Below are 19,272 nucleotides of genomic sequence, written 5' to 3'. Positions count from 1 at the left end.
ATAGAATATTACAGTGGTCTAATTTACGATTTGGTAACTCTCAGGACACTGACTGACCGACACTGATCGACAAACTCCTGACACAAACTTTGTTTGATATCTTCAAAACAATAAGATGCTAGATGTAATGAAGCATCATGTGGCACTGACCAGCCGCTGCTCGCTATCCAAAAGGCACATTTTGGACGGATGCAGCACCTGTGATGGTGTGAAATTGAGAGAGTAAATGGGGAGATTAAAACGGCTGGGGGACGAGAGATGTACTTATCCCTTCAGGACATTCAGCCAAGACTATCAGCACAGATAGGGGTAAGCGGAGAAGCAGGTGGTTCTGGCTTCACAGAAAACGGCTTTTGCCAAGTTTGAGAAACACACACACAAAAGCCATAAACGTACACAGGCAAGATGTGCATTCAGACCAAAACAGGCTGCTCTTCTCATCTTTTCGAAACATCTGTCAGTGAACTCCAGCCACACATAACCAATGGCTTTAACTGACCTCAAGAAATCGTCCAATCGTCCCATATCAAACCCACACCGAAAGAAAATCAATTTCTTGGATTAACATGAAAAAAATATGTACATTAGTTTCGCAAATTAAAGTTATGTATACTCAGCATAATTTCAATATGTTCAAGTTGATTTATTCATTTTGGTTAAACCAAAATGATTTTTACACGTTAATGTTTAATAATTTCATTAATATTCTCAACATAAGCATTTTTCATTAACATGACTTTAAAATGTAACTTCCTACCTAAGCAAACGCAATGCTTACTGCATTAAACTAAATGAACACTAACAAACGATTCTCTTACTGAAAAACACATAATACAACACTTCATTAAGAAAATAACTCAAAATGCATTCTTACACAAAGCATGCTGAGAAATATAAGTTCTCTGCCTAGTTCAATTATATTCTAACACAACACAAATCATTTATGTATAGTGCCAACATGACTTTTACATTTAGTCATTTAGCAGACGCTTTTATCCAAAGCGACTTATAAATGAGGTAAACAATGGATTGGAACAGCATAAGGACAACAAAGAGCATAAACGCTGCAATTGCTCATAGCCTACCACATTATACAAAGCTACGTTTTTTTAAGGATAGAAAGAGTAGAAAAGAAATAGAAGTCCGAACTTATTGGTCATGCTGACAGAAGAGATGTGTTTTCAGCCGATTCTTAAGGATGGCTAAAGAATCTACACTGTAAAAAATATCTACTTGGTTCTACTTAAAATCATAAGTTAAGCAGCTGCCTCAAAATTTCAAGTAAAAACAAAATGGATTAATGAATTGTTTTAACTCATTATTTTAAGTGTTGTTAAACTGTGAATTGCCTTCTGTGAGTCAACATGACTATACCATTATTGTTGTTTCAACTTTGCTATGCAAGTTCAAAATAAAGTGAACTCATTAATGAGCATTCTGTTCACTTATCCCCATTAGTGGGTTCAACTTAGTCATTTAAATTAAGTAATGTCTTTGAATTAGGGTATCAAGTTAAGATGATCTAAAAGAACGTCTTGTTTTAACTTAACAATTAATTCTAAAAACACAAATTTGAGTACAAAAGTTTTTTTTTATTAAAACCAATATTAAGCCAATACAAGCTATACATAAACACTTCAATCATGAAATCATCTCAAAATTGTAATCAATACCAAACTTCAGTTGGGTGTGGGTCACATAATGAGGCTAAGATAAATAGAAGGGTTTCGTGTGAGCTTACACTATGAGGGGGTATCCCAAGCAGACTCCACAAGTATTTCTCAGTGTGTGTATAGAAGGTGGATGATGGGAAGTGTTTCCTGCAGTTGTCTGCAGTGCCTGTTGTCAACCAAGAAGTTGGTCATGCTGAATCTAGGCTAGATAGACCAATAGACACATACAGCAGTATAGATATCTATATTCAGCACCTCCAAAAAAAATAAAATCACTGCCTGTCATCTAAGTTGTTTATCATTGTTATTGTTGTGTGACCTAATGAGGTTAAGTTGACTGATGATTACTGCAGTAAACATCTCACCTTCTATATGCACGTGCACACCCCTCTGCTTGTCATATGCCCATTAGGTCACCCAAAGCTGTACTGAACACTATTCATATTAACCCAAAAGAAAAATTCTTTTAAAAGCATTAGCTTTTTTCCTTACAACACTGAAATATTGAACAGGTTTTAAATGTAAACATTTAAAAAACATTAATCTCACAGATCAAGCTAACTTATACCAAAAGCTGTGCTGAACCCCAAACACAAACAAATCTAAAACTTCAGACTGCAGCTGGTTGTTTACAAATATTTGAAACTTGAATACAGTATACTTTTGACCCCATTATTTGAACAATATTCAGAATTAAATGTTTTCAGTCCAACAAAAAAAAATCAGGGCTCCTCTCCTGTTTGCTTAAGTGCTTTTGCCTTCAAATTTGGAACGCATGTCAACAGAAAAAAATGAATTCCAATCCTATTCTCAGGTGGGGCATGGTTTACAAATTATATCTCAGGAGCTTGTTTCGGATGCCGTGGACTCTGGCAGAGGCTTGATCTGGTTTGATCTTCATCACTACCCTCTGAAGGAACTCAAAGGAATACTTCATGGCTCGTGGATACTCAAGGTTAACGCAGTAGATGATCCCCAAAAGCATGGCAAAGCTGGATGGCACATCCTTGAAGTTGTGAAGCACAACAGTCTCCTCAACCACAACTGCCACATTGAAGACCTCACGTGGAAAGGCATCCTGGTTGTCACCTTCATGGCCTATCAACAGGCCAAGTTGCATCCCCTCCATGGCTGCAGCCAGAGTCTCACCATGGGCCTTGAAAAGCAGAAAAAAAAAAATAGTGTGAATGTTTGGGTCAAGATGTACATGCTCTGCAAAGCTATTTAAGTCTCAGTGATCATAAACCTTGTTTTCAGGCTAATAAAATAGTCTTCTTGGGCTTTCAGTTGTGAGTGTGCATGTTTGTAGGTGCAATATTGGAACGTTACTGCAAGGGTGAAAACTTCAGTGTCCTCTCAGATCTGGGAAAGTGTATGTTGCACTGGGTCCTCTCCCCATCACTATTCTACCCCTCCTTTCTCCTCCCCCAACATTGCTCTACCCCTCCCTCCTCCCATCACCACTATTCCACCCAACCCTCGTCCTCCCCATCACTATTCTGCCCCTCACTTCTCCTTGCATCATCACCATTTTGCTGCCACAGGACTTTATCAACACCCATGAGTGTATCTAATGCAATCTCTTTGTTAAAGGTTGTCTGTGTGTGTGTGTGTGTGCGCACAAGTGTATATGTGGGTGGGTACGTTCATTTATAGGCTGTTATGCATGACAGAAAAAGGTCTTACGTCACACATCCTGATGATGTCTGATGGCTCTTCTCTTAGATAGTGTGGCAGACCCAGCAGAGCAGCAATCCTTCTCCTGTCGTTTGTGTCCTACAAGACAAAAATAAGCAGTGTTGAGATTTTATTGCAAACATCTGGTGCCCAATTTTACAATTCTCAGCTCGTCTACTCACATCTTTCTTCAGACAGTCCAAAATGGCTTTCAGTGCAGGCATCTTTGCCGACTTGGTCGCAGCTTCGTACACTTCCAGCAGTCGTGGTGCCAGGTCGTCAAGTCCATCGAGGAACGACTCGAGAAGGTCTATGCTTACGACTCTTTTGAACTCTGTCCGAACCTGAGAAGACAAAAAGGTTAAGAAATTAGAGAAAAGATTTTCAAAGCATAGAGTCATAATTTAGTAAGCTAAGGTTGTCTGTTGTCAAAGGCTTTCATCCACTCAGTAATACCAAAGTCTCTTTAATCATAGGCTGAGTGTTGTCTATTGTTATACCTGTCTCTCACAGAACATGGCCGGCCATCTAGCTATGACATCCCCAATGAGAGGTTGATCCCCTACGATCTCCTTTCTGCGCTTGGAGAACGTGGCAGACATCAGCTCATCTATCTGCTGGTGATCTGGGTCTTTTTTGAGCACTTCCACCTGAATTGGATTGCACAAGCGCAAAGGACACATAAGACAAAATAGTAGGCTTCACAGACACAAAAGCAAAGTGTAGGTAGTTAGTATAACATAGGCAGGTATGTATGCAGTAATATTAGACAGGTATGATGTGTATGTGCATGTGTGTGTATGATGTACCTCCATCAACATCCGCTTTTCTTCCATGTCTTCATCACTTAGTCCTTCAGGGGGATCTGGACAGAAGTGGACCTCGCCCTTCTTTGACTTCTTCATACGTGGTCCCTTGGCTTCTTCTCCTTTTCTTTTGTTGACCCTCACCTCTGGGCATCCAGCTGCACTTAACTTCTGTCGATAGTTTCCGAGCTTAAACTTCAGGCTGTGGAACCAGCCGTACCAACCCTTTCCAGACCCTGGCTCTTTTAGACTGGGATGCTTCTCCACAAGCGCTTTCGCAACATTCTCATAGTGTTGCCTCTCAGGATAAGGACTAATCTTTGACATGCTGTCTGCAAGTGTGTCCAGGATATCAGTTTTCATACCTTTAGGAATCGCCAGCACAGATCCATCTTTTGCATATCTTCCATTTGCTTCTTGCAGCGTGAGTTCAACATCATGCGAGAACTCTGGAATCGGGAAGGGCTCAGGCCAGTGCTGGGAGTCAGATTCCCCACTACTGAGAGATGGAAGGCTGGCTGAATCCAATGTGGAATCCGAGCAAGCTGCATCAGCTGTGAACAACACTTTCAATGTTGCTCTCTCCTCAGGAAGGTCTCGGATGTCGGTCAAATTGGTCAGCTGATCCTTGAACGCAGGGTCCTCAAATTGTAAAATAAATCCACCTCTCAGGCCAAGGTTTGCACGCAACACCTGGCACAGTGCATCAACACTAGGGGGGGTGATTTCGATGGAAAGGCGCCTGATATCCATATCAGAGAGGACAACTCGCAGCAGCATCGTGGATCACTTCGGCCTGAAATTGGAGAAGAAAAAAGGATTAATTCATTGTATACATACAAACAAATTGTTACTACAGAAACGATTTGGAAAACACTTCAAGAGGGTTAATTCTTTTGGATCAGGGTAGAAATACACAAACTTACAGCAGCCTTAATTCAGCAAGAATGTTCTAGGAGTGGTTAACAGGCGACCCTGGACAAGGTATGACACAAGTGGCATGTAGTCATTGAGATCCTCTGGTTTCACCAAGAGACACTCAGCAGGACTTTTCTTCACAAGATGGTAACTCCTCAAATGCTCCACATAGTAAGTCGAAAAAGGTTCAACGAAGAAACAAACATGACCATCCAGCACAATGCATATTTCCAAAATCCTTCCGAAGTTGGGTAGTCCACTTGTACTTCCAACAGAAAGTATCATTCCCTTTGAATACTGCGTTCCATTTAAGAAGACATTAGGGGTCAGTCCAACTGTGTCAACATCACTGAATCTATTCAAGATTGCTAGTCTAAGACCACCATCTAAGACTCCCAGGCACACATCAGTCACTTTTGCTGTCTCAATCTCAGGCTTGAAAATGCTGGGCATTTCAAGATAATATGCAAGCATAAGTTGGTGTCTTGAGGCAAGGGTAAGCAGAATATTTTTAAAGTTATTGGCATCACGCACTACCTTCTTAAAGAAAGAATGCTTAGCCTCAAACCTGATTGTCCAACACTCTATTAAGGGTCCAAATCTTTGAATAAGGCAAGGATAATGTTCAATAAAGTGATGTTTGGGGCACAATTTGTAATCCGGGAAAACTGTCAGTAGCAACTGTCTATGATCCGATATTTTGGACTGCAAATAACACAGCGAGTCTTCAGTGTGATATGGAGTCGCTAAGAGCTCAACCAAGTCTTTCAGCTCAAGGATTACTTCCCATGTTTGATTCCCTTCTGGAACACGGTGGCCGATGATGAGGGTAAGGAAACGCACAAGACTCCAATTTTCGTGGCCGTTACCACCTACAGTTCCACTCTTTTTAAAAGTTGAAAGAATTTTCTGAGGACAATTTCTCTTATCCGAGAATTTAAAAGGGAAGCTCTGTATTTCATTATTAAGCTCTTCTAATGTGAAATACTTCTTTGAAATCAAATCTGCAAGGCACAGACTTAGTTCTACAGGCACAATCCCTTCCAGCACATCGTGTAAAAAATCAGGTGGAAAGCCTGTGCATGTGTGAAAACCTGTCAGGCTGTTGAGAGGGCAGTCTCGTTTCACACCATCAACAGATGCAAGGTCCGTCTGCTTCAAGACATTTACAGCTTCATCAAATGATTCTGGTGACCTTAAAACAAAGTTCCCAGTTCTAACATCACACGTTTGTATGTCTCGACGACTAGCTAGACAAAACCTACAGAACTTCTCAACATTGAAAGACTCTTGGAATCCACCTAAGGAATGTGCTGCCAAGTTGTCAGCAGCAACGAACAAGATGGTGCCTTTAACATTACACCCTAGTTTCTCTACAAACACACCTACTGTTTCAAGACATTTAATATCTTCAATCAGTGGCTTCAAAACACGATCATAACCATAAATCCTGACATGCTCAGCCTTGCACAGTAAAGCAAGGTAGATTGACGACAATGTTGACTTGTATCTAGAGGGTAAATTGCCAATAACCCAATACACACCACAGATTTTATGTTTTTCTTTTGATGTGCCCAAGGGATTGCAGATTTCAAAGTCATCAATATACAAAGTAATAGCTACACTTAGTTCTTGACCTGAGAGGATTCCATTCGATTTATAGAAGTCACCATCCAGAAAAGACTTGTAGTAGCCAGACTGTTCAACAGGTTTGTTTTTCCCCAGTGCTTGCAGTACCTCTTCTTTTTTAAGAAGATCTGAAAGTAACTTTAGAATAGGGATATAGATAACAGTATGAAACTTTTCTTGTCTGTTCAAAAGATATTCGACAGGTTCAATGACACTAAAGTTCTTTTTGTAATATAACTGTCTTTTGTAGTCTGTGCCTAAAGATCCTTCTCTTGAAAGGAAATTAAGTGGGTTAGTACTTTGAAATAATTCGGTCAAGGATGTCAAACATTCCTCAGATGTGCAATTATGCTTCTCCAAAACATTCTCAATTGACTCCCTAGTTATTTGTCCAGCACATTTTCCAATATCAAACAAATCATCCACAATTTCTTGAATCGCAGACTTTGACACATGAAGGACGGCTTGCAGTCGAAGGAAAAGGGATGCAATTCTGCGCTCAACTGACTTCTGTGTAGGCTGAGAGTCAGGTTCAGTCACTGAAACATCTGGTGACTCTAAATCAAAGTTATCCTGTTCATCATTGACAGAAGCTTGACTTTGACAATGGATAATAAGTTCAGGTTTGAAATTATTGAATGTAGAAGGCTGATGATATCGGCTTCTGTGAGCAGTAAAAGTTGAGGCTACTCTAGATGTAAAACAGCACCCCACAAATGGGCAATTCACAGTCTCTCTTTTTATCAAATGTCTCTTTAAATGAAGAAAATAATGTTTGATATTGCTTGGCGCTGAAAAAGTACAAAGTTCACAACGAAGTCTAGCAATGGGACTGGTTCCTTGTTTGTGGTCCGTCAAATGTTTTAAAAGTTCCACATGGGATTGAAAGACGGTAAGACAATTCGGGTAAATACAACTAAAACCTGTTCTTCCACGTCCATGCTTGTCCTTGTAATGATTCACTATAGTCTTTTCAATGTATGAGGAAAAATTGCAAAACTTACAAGTCCACTTCATCAAATGAGTAGCTGAGCCTGGTAAATCATAAAACACCTGAAACACACAAAACAGAAAAAAAAGTTTTAGCTGCCAAGTGATGTGAATTGCAAAAATGAACAAGAGCACATTTCTAATTAAGTCTAACTAACAAATTGGATATATGAATTGTTGGATTGCTCTTTAGCACTAGCTAACCTGACCGATGTTATGTAATAAATATAAAGTTCAAAAGAACAGCATTTATATAAAATAGAACTAACAATATAAGTGTCTTTACTGTAACTTTTGATCTGTTTAACTCATCCTTGATGAATAAAAGTATTGATACATCTTATTTCTTTCCCCCAAAAATAAAATAAAAATTCTTACTGACACCAAACTTTTGAACGGTAGTGTTTAATGTTACAAAAGCTTTAGATTTCAGATAAATGCTGGAAGATTTCAGATAACGCTTTATCAACCGTCTCTGACTAAACTGCTAGTTTTCTAGCTAACGTTAACGGTCGCTGAAACGTGCCTCGCTTAAATGACATCACAGTTGTTGCACATATCAAAAGGTAATGATAGCTAACGTTAATCACGTTATTGGTTTCATCAACGCACATTCTTAATATCTACAAAACACTAACACTTACCAATGGCGAACTTGTTCATGCCAACAAGACTCGTCTTATCTAACGGGAAAATGAGGCACCCGGCCGATTGAAGTTCGTTTGCTTGCTGGCGCGTAAATTTGTTCTTCTCGAGGCCTGGCTTCGTCGGTACGTTAGTCCCCCGCACATGCGCCAAGAGCCGTCCTCCACTCAATCTGATCATTTTAACTCATTCTTGATGAATAAAAGTATTGATTTATTTTATTTCTTTCCCCAAAAATAAAATAAAAATCCTTACTGACCCAAACTTTTGAACGGTAGTGTTTAATGTTACAAAAGCTTTAGATTTCAGATAAATGCTTAGATTTCAGATAAATGCTGGTAGATTTCAGATAACGCTTTATCAACCGTCTCTGACTGAACTAAAAGACTGAACTGCTAGTTTTCTAGCTAACGTTAACGGTCGCTGAAACGTGCCTTGCTTAAATGACATCACAGTTGTAGCACAGCACATACCACGTTATTGGTTTCATCAATGCACATTCTTAATATCTACAAAACACAAACACTTACCAATAGCGAACTTGTTCATGCCAACACGACTCGTCTTATCTGACGGGAAAAATGAGGCACCAGGCCGATTGAAGTTCGTTTGCTTGTTGGCGCGTAAATTTGTTCGTCTGTAGTCCCCCGCACATGCGCAAAGAGCTGTCCTCCACTCAATACAACACGCCAAAGACTTGTAGCCCACTCAATTTAAAATGGCAAGTTCATTCAAACACCTGGAATTTGTGATTCATTGAAGTAACTTATGAACCTAAATTGGAAGATTGAAAACTCAAACAATTGAGTTGAAATTTCATAACACATTATTTTATGTCTGAGTTAATGACATATATAAGTTATCATAACTTTTTGATCAGATCATTTTTTACAGTGTACTGATCTAGTAACAGCGGGCAGATCATTTCACAAAAGTGGAACAGATCCAGAGAAGGGATTAAGTTACATAACTGAACACGATCAAATCATTTTGCCACAAAATTGTGTTGATTTTACTTATTTAGCTAAATCAAATTGGACAATCAGCAAAAAAAAAAAATTCAGTGCATTAACATGATTATATGCACGATGACCTCTTAAACAGAGCGGTGATTTCACACAATTTCATTGGGACTTTTCTTACAGGTTTTCTGAGGGGATGTGGATTGATCCTGAAATTTCAATCCTTCTGATGATGATTTTATATAGAGAACAGTGGTGTAGAACAAGCATTAATAATTCAATGAGGTCTCTTTAATGGTCAGTGCTTCATATATGCCTCATAATTAATTGATTTTAATATCTTTTCTACATGAATAAATCATAAAGGTGCATGATTTGGAGGATGTCTTGAGGGGGTCCAATTGACTTCTTTCCAAACAAACATCGTGGTTTTATAAATTCTATAAATTCCTGTTGCATCCTCATATAAAGACATGAAAAAGCAATGTTTGCCTATTGTCCCAAAACATTTTACTCCAAAAAGTGCTTATTTAGTGTTTTATTTATTTTATATTTGCGCTGATTCGCGCATGCGTGTTACCCTTCGTAACCGCTGCCAGGTGCCTGTCAATCACGCACGTACCGCTGCTTCTGTGCACGTCAGAAAGAGGCGGGAAACTCAAAGCACTTTTTTTAAATATCTGGTGAATACGCTCGTATTTTATACGGTAATTTCTTATAATTCTTTGCAAGTTTGCGTAAATGCATTTAATGTCCAACATATCTTATAAAATATTCGTATCGAATTAGCTAGCGGTTAATATAACGTATGATGTCTGTTTATAATTCGAGATTGTTTGCTCGTGCTTGCTAACTGAAGAATTTGCTTTTCAATTTATAGACATAAATGACACATTTAATTGAATACGAAGTCTATGTTTGTGTCTTAAGTTATCAAACAATAGCATGTTTATATTCACGTTCACATATTTTACATTCATAAAAGGTTCGTATCCTACAAATATTGTATTTAATACAAAACAGGTAGACCCCAATTGACATTCAAAGACATACTTGCTTTTTTATAGATGGATATAACGTCACAACGTTTTTAAATGATGAAGGGCAAACAAGGAGAAAGACACTTAAGGGTCACAGATGACACAGTGAGAGGCAGGTAAGAGATAATGAAATAAAATAGCCTCCATTTCCAAGTGTTCTCACAACTGAATATTGTGTTATGATATTGTGAATATTGAACTTATGTCATATTGCACACGATCCACAATTCAGTAAACATTAAATACTTTCAATTTTACTAAAATATTTGATATTCAGATTTGGTTATGGTTTGATATTTATAGTCATGATATTTCATTTAACAAGATCATTAACCCCAAAATAAAAATCCTGAACAAAATCCCTTTTATTGACTCACCCTTATGTTCTTCCAAATCTATTTTCTTTATTTTAAGAAATGTAATAAAAGGCTCATGTATAATTGATGATCAAGTTTAGATCTACTTTGAAATTATGTGTTTTTATAAATAAGTAGAGAGAACTTTGAAACTCATAATATTTCGTAATTTAGCATGCGCTTTTATCTAAAGCCACAAATGAGGTAAACAATGGTTGCAATTGGAACACCATAAGGATAACAAAAGCTTAAACGTAGTAAAACTGGTCTCATATAGCCTGCGTTTTTTTTTTAAGGATAGAAAGAGTAGAAAAGAGATTGAAGTCAGAACTAATCGGTCAGGTGCTGAAGGAAGAGATGTGTTTTCAGCTGATTCTCAAGATTGCTACAGAATCTGCTGATCTTGTGCGGGAAGATCATTTCACAAATGTGGAACAGATCCAGAGAAGGGACGTGAGAGTGATTATTTCCGTTTTTGGGATGGCACAAGAAAACGTTGTTCGTTTGCAGAGTATAGGGATCTTGCATGTACAGTCTGTAATAGCGATTGAAGATATGGGGATGCCGAACCAGTGGTGGTCTTGTAGGCCAAGAGCAGAGCTTTGAATTTAATGGTCTAGGACTTGCGTAGACAGGAAGGGTCTCATTTTCAGAAAGTCATCACAGTTTGAAACTTTATAAGTAATAGTGCTGGGGATTTACTAAGAAGTATAACAATGTGCTCTAGCTATACATGTCGCTTTTAACATCTACCGTAGTAGGAGAGCAAATGTAGAATAAACTCCATTTTAATGCCAGTGGGTTTAAAATGAGCAAGCACGTATGTGGTGTCTATACTTATGGTCAGATAGTGAATAATAATTTTTGTGGCGTTAATAAAAAGGAACAAAATAAAGAAATTAGTTGAGGCTTACTGTTAATTACTAGTCTTTAGTAAAAAATGGCTATAAACACATGTATCTGCCATTCAATTGACATCTCAGTATTGGTAATATTAAAAAATATTTTTCTATTTTTTATTTATATTACTTGTTGGATTAACTTCATTTAATCATGACACCCATTTCCACACAATTGAGATAATTTATCTGAACTTAAACTGAGTGTTTTATACGGAAATGTCTGAATCCAATTAATTTGTGTTAAGTAAACTAACTTTAAATGGTTCAAAGTGTCACTTTTTCAAACATAAACATCTTTATTAAGTTTAAGTCATAGAGTTGCCTATTTGTGTCAGTATTACACATTGCAATTGTGTTTGAACAAGAAACCTATAGAAATATGTTAGATCAAACTATAATGCTTAAGCAAAATAAACAATCTTTACAAATAATTTTTGTAAAATCCTGGTAAAGATTTTAGCAGCAGCCCTTTGAAATAACTTATTTTTCATCCTTTTGGGTGTGAGAGAGTTGCTATTTTGAAACGTGTTTGTGAGCATATGTGAATCTTACTCCACTTCCGCAGATGTTTTACTTTTAAATGATCTTTGGCAAAATGCAGCAGGTTTGTTTAGTTTTTTATTCATGCAATAAGGCAATCACTGCATAATTAGGGAATGAGAACGTTCAGCTGTGAATTTGTCAAATTCGTGTATACAAAAAAGATACTTATGATTCTTCAGCTTTAATACAAAAACTGGGCTGCCATCCTGCTGTGTTTAACCACGCAGATGGAAAGCTGTAAAATGCGTTTATTTGATTCTTCAACAAGGAATGAGCTGCGCTACAGAAATAATTAGCACGCTTTCGAGCGCAGCGCGTGAGATGTGAGAGGAACTCGAAATGCCATCATCCAAAATAGGTGTGACATTAAAAACACCTCGGGTGGAGGTGAAAAGGAACAAGATGGAGGTTAATGGAAAAAAGTCACAACCCTTGAACTTTGGTAGCCAAGGTTTTTAAAAGCGTTGCAGTTTTTTTGTCATGCTTTTCCACCAGGATTTAGTCTATTGTCCAGATGATTTGGTTGTTGTGTAGATCTCAAGTACAGACTCACATGCAGCATAGATAACAAATTGAAAACATAGAGAGTGTGAGTCCTGGGTAAGGTTTCTTGGATTGGGATAGTGTAATTGGATTAGGTCAGTTTTGTTGTGAACCATGTGCAATGTTAGACCACAATCACATCAGAAATGAATTTATTTCAAAATTTGCCTTGAGTAGATGCAAAACCATTATTCCTTGTTACTGAATACACAGCATTTCTTTTTCTTTCACCGAAATGTAAAAATGTACCCATATAGAACCAAGTGGAGACACCTTCTGCAAACATATCCACGCCATAACAAGACTTATTATGTATTAACACTCCTTATAGATTAAGATTCATTATAACACTTATTATTATCACTGTTCATTCACAGACATTTCACAGCATTTTTCACTAATTTAAAGAGCACACATGCTTTATAAGCTCATGCACCCTGAACTACGATTTAATAAATCCATCAATACTGTCAATATATTGAATTTGCTGGCCAATAATATTGAAGGCGGTTTTATAGTTGTTTACCGATGTTGTTATACAGCAGCTCGTAAAAGCAGACAGAGCCATTGGGATAGGTCCTAATTACATCTGAAACTCCCATATTATCTTGTAGCTTGCAGTAAAAATGTAGGAGACAGGTGTCATGTCAGAAATCAACATGGAATATGAGGGCGGATCCTCCACTCACCTTCAGTCACCTCTTCATTTTCTTCTGCCATGTGTTCCGTGGACGGATAGATAGGAATTCTGAATCCTTTTTGTGCTGGAAGCCAACCTCATTTACTGGCGTTTGGAGAGGGTGTGTTTCAGTGGCTTCCTTAGGGTATGTTTCTATTCTCAGTTTGGTGTGAATCACCGGCGCTAAGCATTCTGGGAAATGTTTTTCAGTGTTGTGGATGGTTGTGTCTCTTTGTTTTATTGCTGCTTACACACACTCAAGACTTATTCAGAAAACATCATACAGTAGAACAATATATCTTTAGTAAAAACAGTCCTCCAAAATGTCTGTTTTGAGCAGATAATGGAAAGAGTTTAAACTGACAAAGGAACCAAATGCTATAGTTGAAACTTAAATGTACCAATTTGCAAGAAAATAATTCATATCTTATTTTTAGGTAAGAGGATAATATTTTGTGTTTAATTTGGTATTGTTCTTTTGTACTGTGGCTTTGTGGATTTACAGATATTTCCTCCATTAAATGAACCCATAAGTAATTTGTACAAGCGGTTAATTATGACAGTATGTGTGGAAGTGGTCTGTATGTTGTCTTAAAATGTTAAGAAATGTGCATTTCTTCCTTAGGATAAAATAACTAAACTTACACATGATCCTGTTTACATGCTTTTGGTTTTACTATTATGTGTTAAATTAGTGTGTGTAGCCCTCATGCATTAACTCGGGTTAATATTGAGTGATAAAGTCCCTTGACAATATATAAATTCATACGTACTCTAGGTCAGACATGAAAGCCATAAATCCAGACACAGGCGCCTTGAATTACACACTTAAGATGAATGTCAGACATGATGATTAGGGGCCGGCAGCTAATCTAGACGACTCTGTATGTGACAGACAGTGATTTTATAGCTTTGGCTATTGTACACGTATTAACCTCTACTTGATGCTAGACCTCTTAACTTATCAAAAACTTTTGGACTAAATCGCAGCTATAACCTTCATCTTTAAGTTCTTTACTTTGTCTGAGGCTAAAGGCTAATTTTACCCATTCGTATGTTTGTCTGTATTCGCAACCTCTTCACAGTTGATTTACAATATAGGATCTACAGCAGGGATAATTGAAAGTCAGGGCTCCAGACTAACTTGCTTTACTAGGAGCACTGTAGACCCCAACTGAAAATGTAAAAAGCATAAGCAAAACATTCAGGCACACACCTTAAATTAGCCTGCAATACAATGATTCTGTTTTCCCCCAAAATAACTGTATTACTGATGCTGACAAATACGTTGCTTAAATAGAGAGACTTTAATCTTCTGAATTCCTTTGAACCAACAGAAATGGTGCTTGTAAAAAGGTATATATTCTAATGTTTACTGTGTTAAAAGAAAGGTCGCAGTCTGGTGCCCTGAAAGTGTTAAAGTGATGAGGTGAAAACTGCACCGCATCACTGCCATCAGTAGTGAAATTTATGTGTGAGGAAAGTTGGTAACTACTTACTAAAGCACACGGTCCCCGTCACCACTGAGTCACACTGTGTGATTTCATTCAAGCTTTGCATAGATGACTTCATTAGCACGCCTATTTTGAACTCTCTCATCTAAAGTTTAGACACTCACATCCAAAGATTTGTCAGAAAGAAACAAAGACGGCATGAATTTGTTCTTACGTGCAAGTGAGAGAGCAGCTGTTGATGACACATTGCTGCGATTCAATGATGCTTATCTTGTTAAAGGCGTTAGCGTGACTTGCTACAGTATCACATACAGTCGAGAACATCAACTGATATCGAGAGAAATCAAATAAAGAGAAATGGGACGTGGGGGTTCAGTCACTTGCTTCAACACATTGCATTTGGTGGACCGCAGATTGGCTATTGGGTCTATTTCTGTGTAGTTTATTTCTGTTCGGTATAATCAATAATTATGATCTAATAATAGTTATCTATAATAATTAATCTAATATATTTGGATCATATATTGAATATTTGTTTGGATACTTGTGTATTTTCCATAGAAATAGGTTTACCCCTAAAAAATGCTGGGTTATCTTTAACCCAACGTTGGGTCAAAAAGGGACAAACCCGACCATTGGGTTGTAACTTAACCTATGCTGGGTTGTTGTTTCAACCCAAATATTTGTTTTAACCAATAGTTGTGTCCAATATAAACCATTTGCCAGGTTAATTTTACCCAACAGCTGGGATTGTCCCTTTTTGACCCAACGCTGGGTTGGAGTATTATTGCCTCCTAATGACAAAACGCTTTATTGTTTCCTGTAAGTTACTTTGGATAAAAGCGTTTGCTGAATGCCTAAATATAAATGTAAATAAGAGATGCTAAAAAGCCTATTAATAATTTTATTGTTAAAAGAAATAAAGAATGTTCATATTCACAACGTTGGTTTCTTTCACACAAAAAAAAGACTTGGACATGAATTACACATGCAGTATACAATGTGATGGCAATATCTAGTAACGCAACATTGAGTCACTTGCATCACCTACAGTGCCAATTTGCTCCTTTCATTTCCTGTCCCATTGCTCCTATCAATTAACTTACAAAAAGGCCACAAATAGCACTTTATGAAAAGGAATGATGTAATCCACTCATCTATCAGGCAGGACAAAACAGATTTTGCAGTGTGAGCCTGTTAATTCTCGCTCTCACTTTTCTTCTGTTCGTTTTTGGAACTTCGAGAGACACGCTCTATCCTAAATGCAGTGTTACATGAGCACTTGTGACATCCTCAAAAGCCCTAAACCCCCGACCTCGCGCTACATGACCACTGTTGAGTAAGACCTCACAAAAAGATTACAAAGAAAATTTTGAGTTATTTTGGGCTGTATAAGAAAATCTCTTGAAAAATGGTTGAACTCGAATACTAATTTTTATAGATTATTGGATGCCTGGATGAATAACTTTCATATACATGTACAGTATATCGTCCAAATTTGCTGTTTTTCAGGAAATTGACTTTTAATGATTGCAGACTGTGCAAAAATTTAATAAAATTGATAATACATAAGCGGACCGCTGTCATATGCATTCCTTGATTTATAGCTCTAAATAAAACAAGGATGTTTTAAATACCCGCCTTTATGCATTACCCAAGCAACATCAGAGTAGCCCGCCATCTAATTTCTGGTGTGTTCGTACTGGCTTCATTTTAATCTATTCCTCAGTCTATTTCCTTTTATATTTGTTATGCCATGCTGTACAAATATAGTTTTAAATGTTGTTCAAATGTTATAGCATTGGATTAGCAGTGCAATAATTTCCAGGAAACACACGTTAAAATATCTACCTATTTATTTTATATATAGATCTACGGCCCACTGTAGCACTCTGATTGGGTTTAATGTTCAATGTAATGAGGTGCCTAAAGGGCTTTTTCTTTAGCCTTTTTCTACTCACCTCTCTCCCTCCCTCCCAAAGTTTAAAATGCTTCCAAATGGATGTTTAAACACAGCAAATGGGCTCAGTGGATTGAAGGGTATTGCGAATTAAGACAGTTATTCTGCCCGAGTGAAATATTGCAGAGCCGAGGCCACTTATAATGCTCGAGCACCTTTCGGTATTCCGTGAGATCTCCCCTACCACACGCAGCATGGCCGAGCTCCATCATGCGTCTCCTTTTCCCTCTGCTATCTGTCACTGCAGCCAACACACGCTTTGCATTCAGGACCTCCATGCAATGCGTCACAAAGAATAGAGACTTTGAGGTTGCATAACACTCCTTTGGGGTCACAACATGCATTCTTAATGCAGAATTACAGCAGAAGGTATTGTTAATGCCAAGTTCTTGTAAAGGATTTGCTATAGCTTACGGCTCTGCTACAGTACCTATGGGATGTGAAAATCGTAATAGCTGAAGTGTGTGATGGGTCGGTGATCAGGGAATCGAAATGTGAAGGAACATACAGATAGAGCTTTGGAAAATCCCATAGGAAATTATTTTCGCAACAAATCATCATTGATCTCTCAAAATTGCTCCTTACACAAGCCATATAGAACGGGAATGTATGTACTCTGAGAATAAATCAATAAATGTCTGTCGCATCATGGAAATTGTCACAGATTTTCAGTGTGACATAATTACAATTTTTTTTATTTTAACGTTTTCCGAAAGAAATGATAATGGTGATTTTCACGGTGCTTCAGTGTTGAGTGGTTGCGAGAGCATGGCTAATGTGTTCTGAATCAGTTCAAGTGCATTGCTATATGATTTGCTTGCTTAATACCCTCAGGTCTCTATATCATTCACTTGTATGTAGATCAAATAGTGAGAGATGAGTTACGTGCTCGTAAGTTTATTAAATGGGAAATTGTTTCAGGTTTAAGCAAAAGCAACTCTTGCCATTATATTTATGTAAAGTATATTTGGGATTTGAACCTATGATCTTGATGTTGGAACTAGCACTCAACTAGATAAGCTAATAAATCAGTAAGCAAACCAAATATGAAAACCAAAAAATAAAAATATCAGAAAGATGCATGTTTGAGCTGTATGGTCCTTTTAGCTACTATATACTGGACAAAATTATGTTGGCTGCCAGCACTAAACACACCCAGCAGTGTAAAGAAGCTTTCATGTCCGCAAGTTGGTTCTAAGAAACATAAAACCACCCTCATGCCTTTTAGTGCCCAAGGCAGCCTTTTCTGTCTTTTTAAAGCAAACCAGGCTCTACATGAAGCAGATATCGGAGCAGCGAGTGTGCCTCTGGCCTGTATTAGGTCACTGTCCTCCTATGAAAATGGCAATAAGGTTTTAACCTTTAGTTCTTCTGGGTTTCGCTGTAGAATATTGAATTAGGACAGTCAGATGGACATGGCCAAACAGATGCGCTGAACTTCCTGTCTGGTTAAGTGGCCACACACTGGTATAAAAGTCTCATGGGGGGCAACTACAGAATGTTCTCTTTGCAGTTGAGAACAATTTGTGAATGCAGTATATGTGTGTAATATTAGTGTGTGTGCATGACATAGACACCTGTAATCGGTAGTTATTATTATAATTATACCATGTTCAACTCATATTGGCAGCCTTGAACTGTGTGTAAAGAAGGACCATTTGTGTTTTGAATCTCTCAGCATGGCATAAATAGATCCCACTTAAATGGCATTAAGTGCTCTCTACCACACATGCCTTCTATACGCTCTCAGCATGCCAACAATTAACTTTGCTGGTCTTTTTGAAACCCTACAGTTAGTGAAAAGCCACACATCAACCTCCTCACGCTGAGTTTTTGAGTGACGTGGCAAATCAAACTGTCTTTCCCAGATGGTTTGATGAAGGTGCCCACGTCAGCTGAGCGAAGCTTGCGTCAACAGGGGCACGTGTGATGCCCAGGGATCGAAACACAATAGGCAGATGGAGGTCGAACACGCACACTTGGCAATCGGGAAAACAGAGATGAGGTTTTATCTGTAATGTCCTTCAGATATGGGGATTAAGTGAGGGATGACAAACACCCAGGTGTGTTTGTGTGTCTGTGACCTCTCCCTGTCTATTGTGTATAATAGTCCTCTCATCAGCAAAAACAGGTGTGTGTTTTAGTTTCATCTCCGATAGACTGTACATGTTTAAACACTGTAAAGTCTGGTTTATATGTTCTGACAGACAAAAAAACAGCAAAAAGATTTTGTTTCATTTGCTAAATTGTAATTTAAAAATAAAAATGTAATTAGTGACATTTAAATAAACTTTTTTAAAATCTGTGTATAATAATTAGTTATAATAATTAGTTCTGGCATGTAAATGAAATGATAATTCAAATCATTAACAAATCTTAACACTGGGATAAAATGTATGGGACTGCATTTTGTCTGCCTAGCTAGCTGTAGCTGTTGTAAGCTTGCTGTGTTTGCTTGATCTGGACAAGTAGCTGTTTGCTAGCAAAGGACTGTT

General features: G+C 37.8%; 2 protein-coding genes across 7 annotated transcripts in view; one reads left to right on the top strand and one right to left on the bottom strand.

Moving 5' to 3' along the window:
• Positions 1-1,652: 1,652 nt before the first annotated feature.
• On the bottom strand, positions 1,653-9,206 carry LOC130420339 (uncharacterized). Of its 2 annotated transcripts, XM_056747556.1 has the most exons (7): positions 8,869-9,206; positions 7,708-7,756; positions 4,160-4,952; positions 3,851-4,000; positions 3,533-3,694; positions 3,360-3,449; positions 1,653-2,829 (listed from the first exon to the last, which is right to left on the bottom strand). In XM_056747556.1, the coding sequence occupies exons 3-7, from the start codon at positions 4,934-4,936 to the stop codon at positions 2,500-2,502; spliced, it is 1,509 nt and encodes a 502-aa protein (XP_056603534.1). In that variant the 5' UTR covers positions 4,937-4,952; positions 7,708-7,756; positions 8,869-9,206; the 3' UTR covers positions 1,653-2,499. The 2 variants fall into 2 exon arrangements, with proteins under 2 accessions (XP_056603534.1, XP_056603532.1); XM_056747554.1 differs by lacking the exons at positions 7,708-7,756; positions 8,869-9,206 and adding an exon at positions 5,083-6,943.
• A 717-nt stretch (positions 9,207-9,923) lies between these two features.
• drd4-rs (dopamine receptor D4 related sequence) overlaps positions 9,924-19,272 on the top strand; it is a 34,491-nt gene continuing 25,142 nt past the window's right edge. For 4 of the 5 annotated variants that reach the window (XM_056748417.1, XM_056748414.1, XM_056748418.1 and 1 more), the window contains exons 1-2: positions 9,924-10,007; positions 10,368-10,456. The gene's annotated coding sequence lies outside the window, so the exon portion shown is untranslated. Of the gene's footprint in view, positions 10,008-10,180; positions 10,286-10,367; positions 10,457-19,272 lie in introns of all 5 variants that reach the window. The other variant, XM_056748415.1, reaches the window with a different exon arrangement.

This window comes from Triplophysa dalaica, chromosome 5 (genome assembly GCF_015846415.1).
Source record: "Triplophysa dalaica isolate WHDGS20190420 chromosome 5, ASM1584641v1, whole genome shotgun sequence".
Lineage (NCBI taxonomy): Eukaryota > Metazoa > Chordata > Actinopteri > Cypriniformes > Nemacheilidae > Triplophysa > Triplophysa dalaica.
Note: the sequence above shows the minus strand (reverse complement) of the source record. Positions and strands in the feature narration are given on the sequence as shown.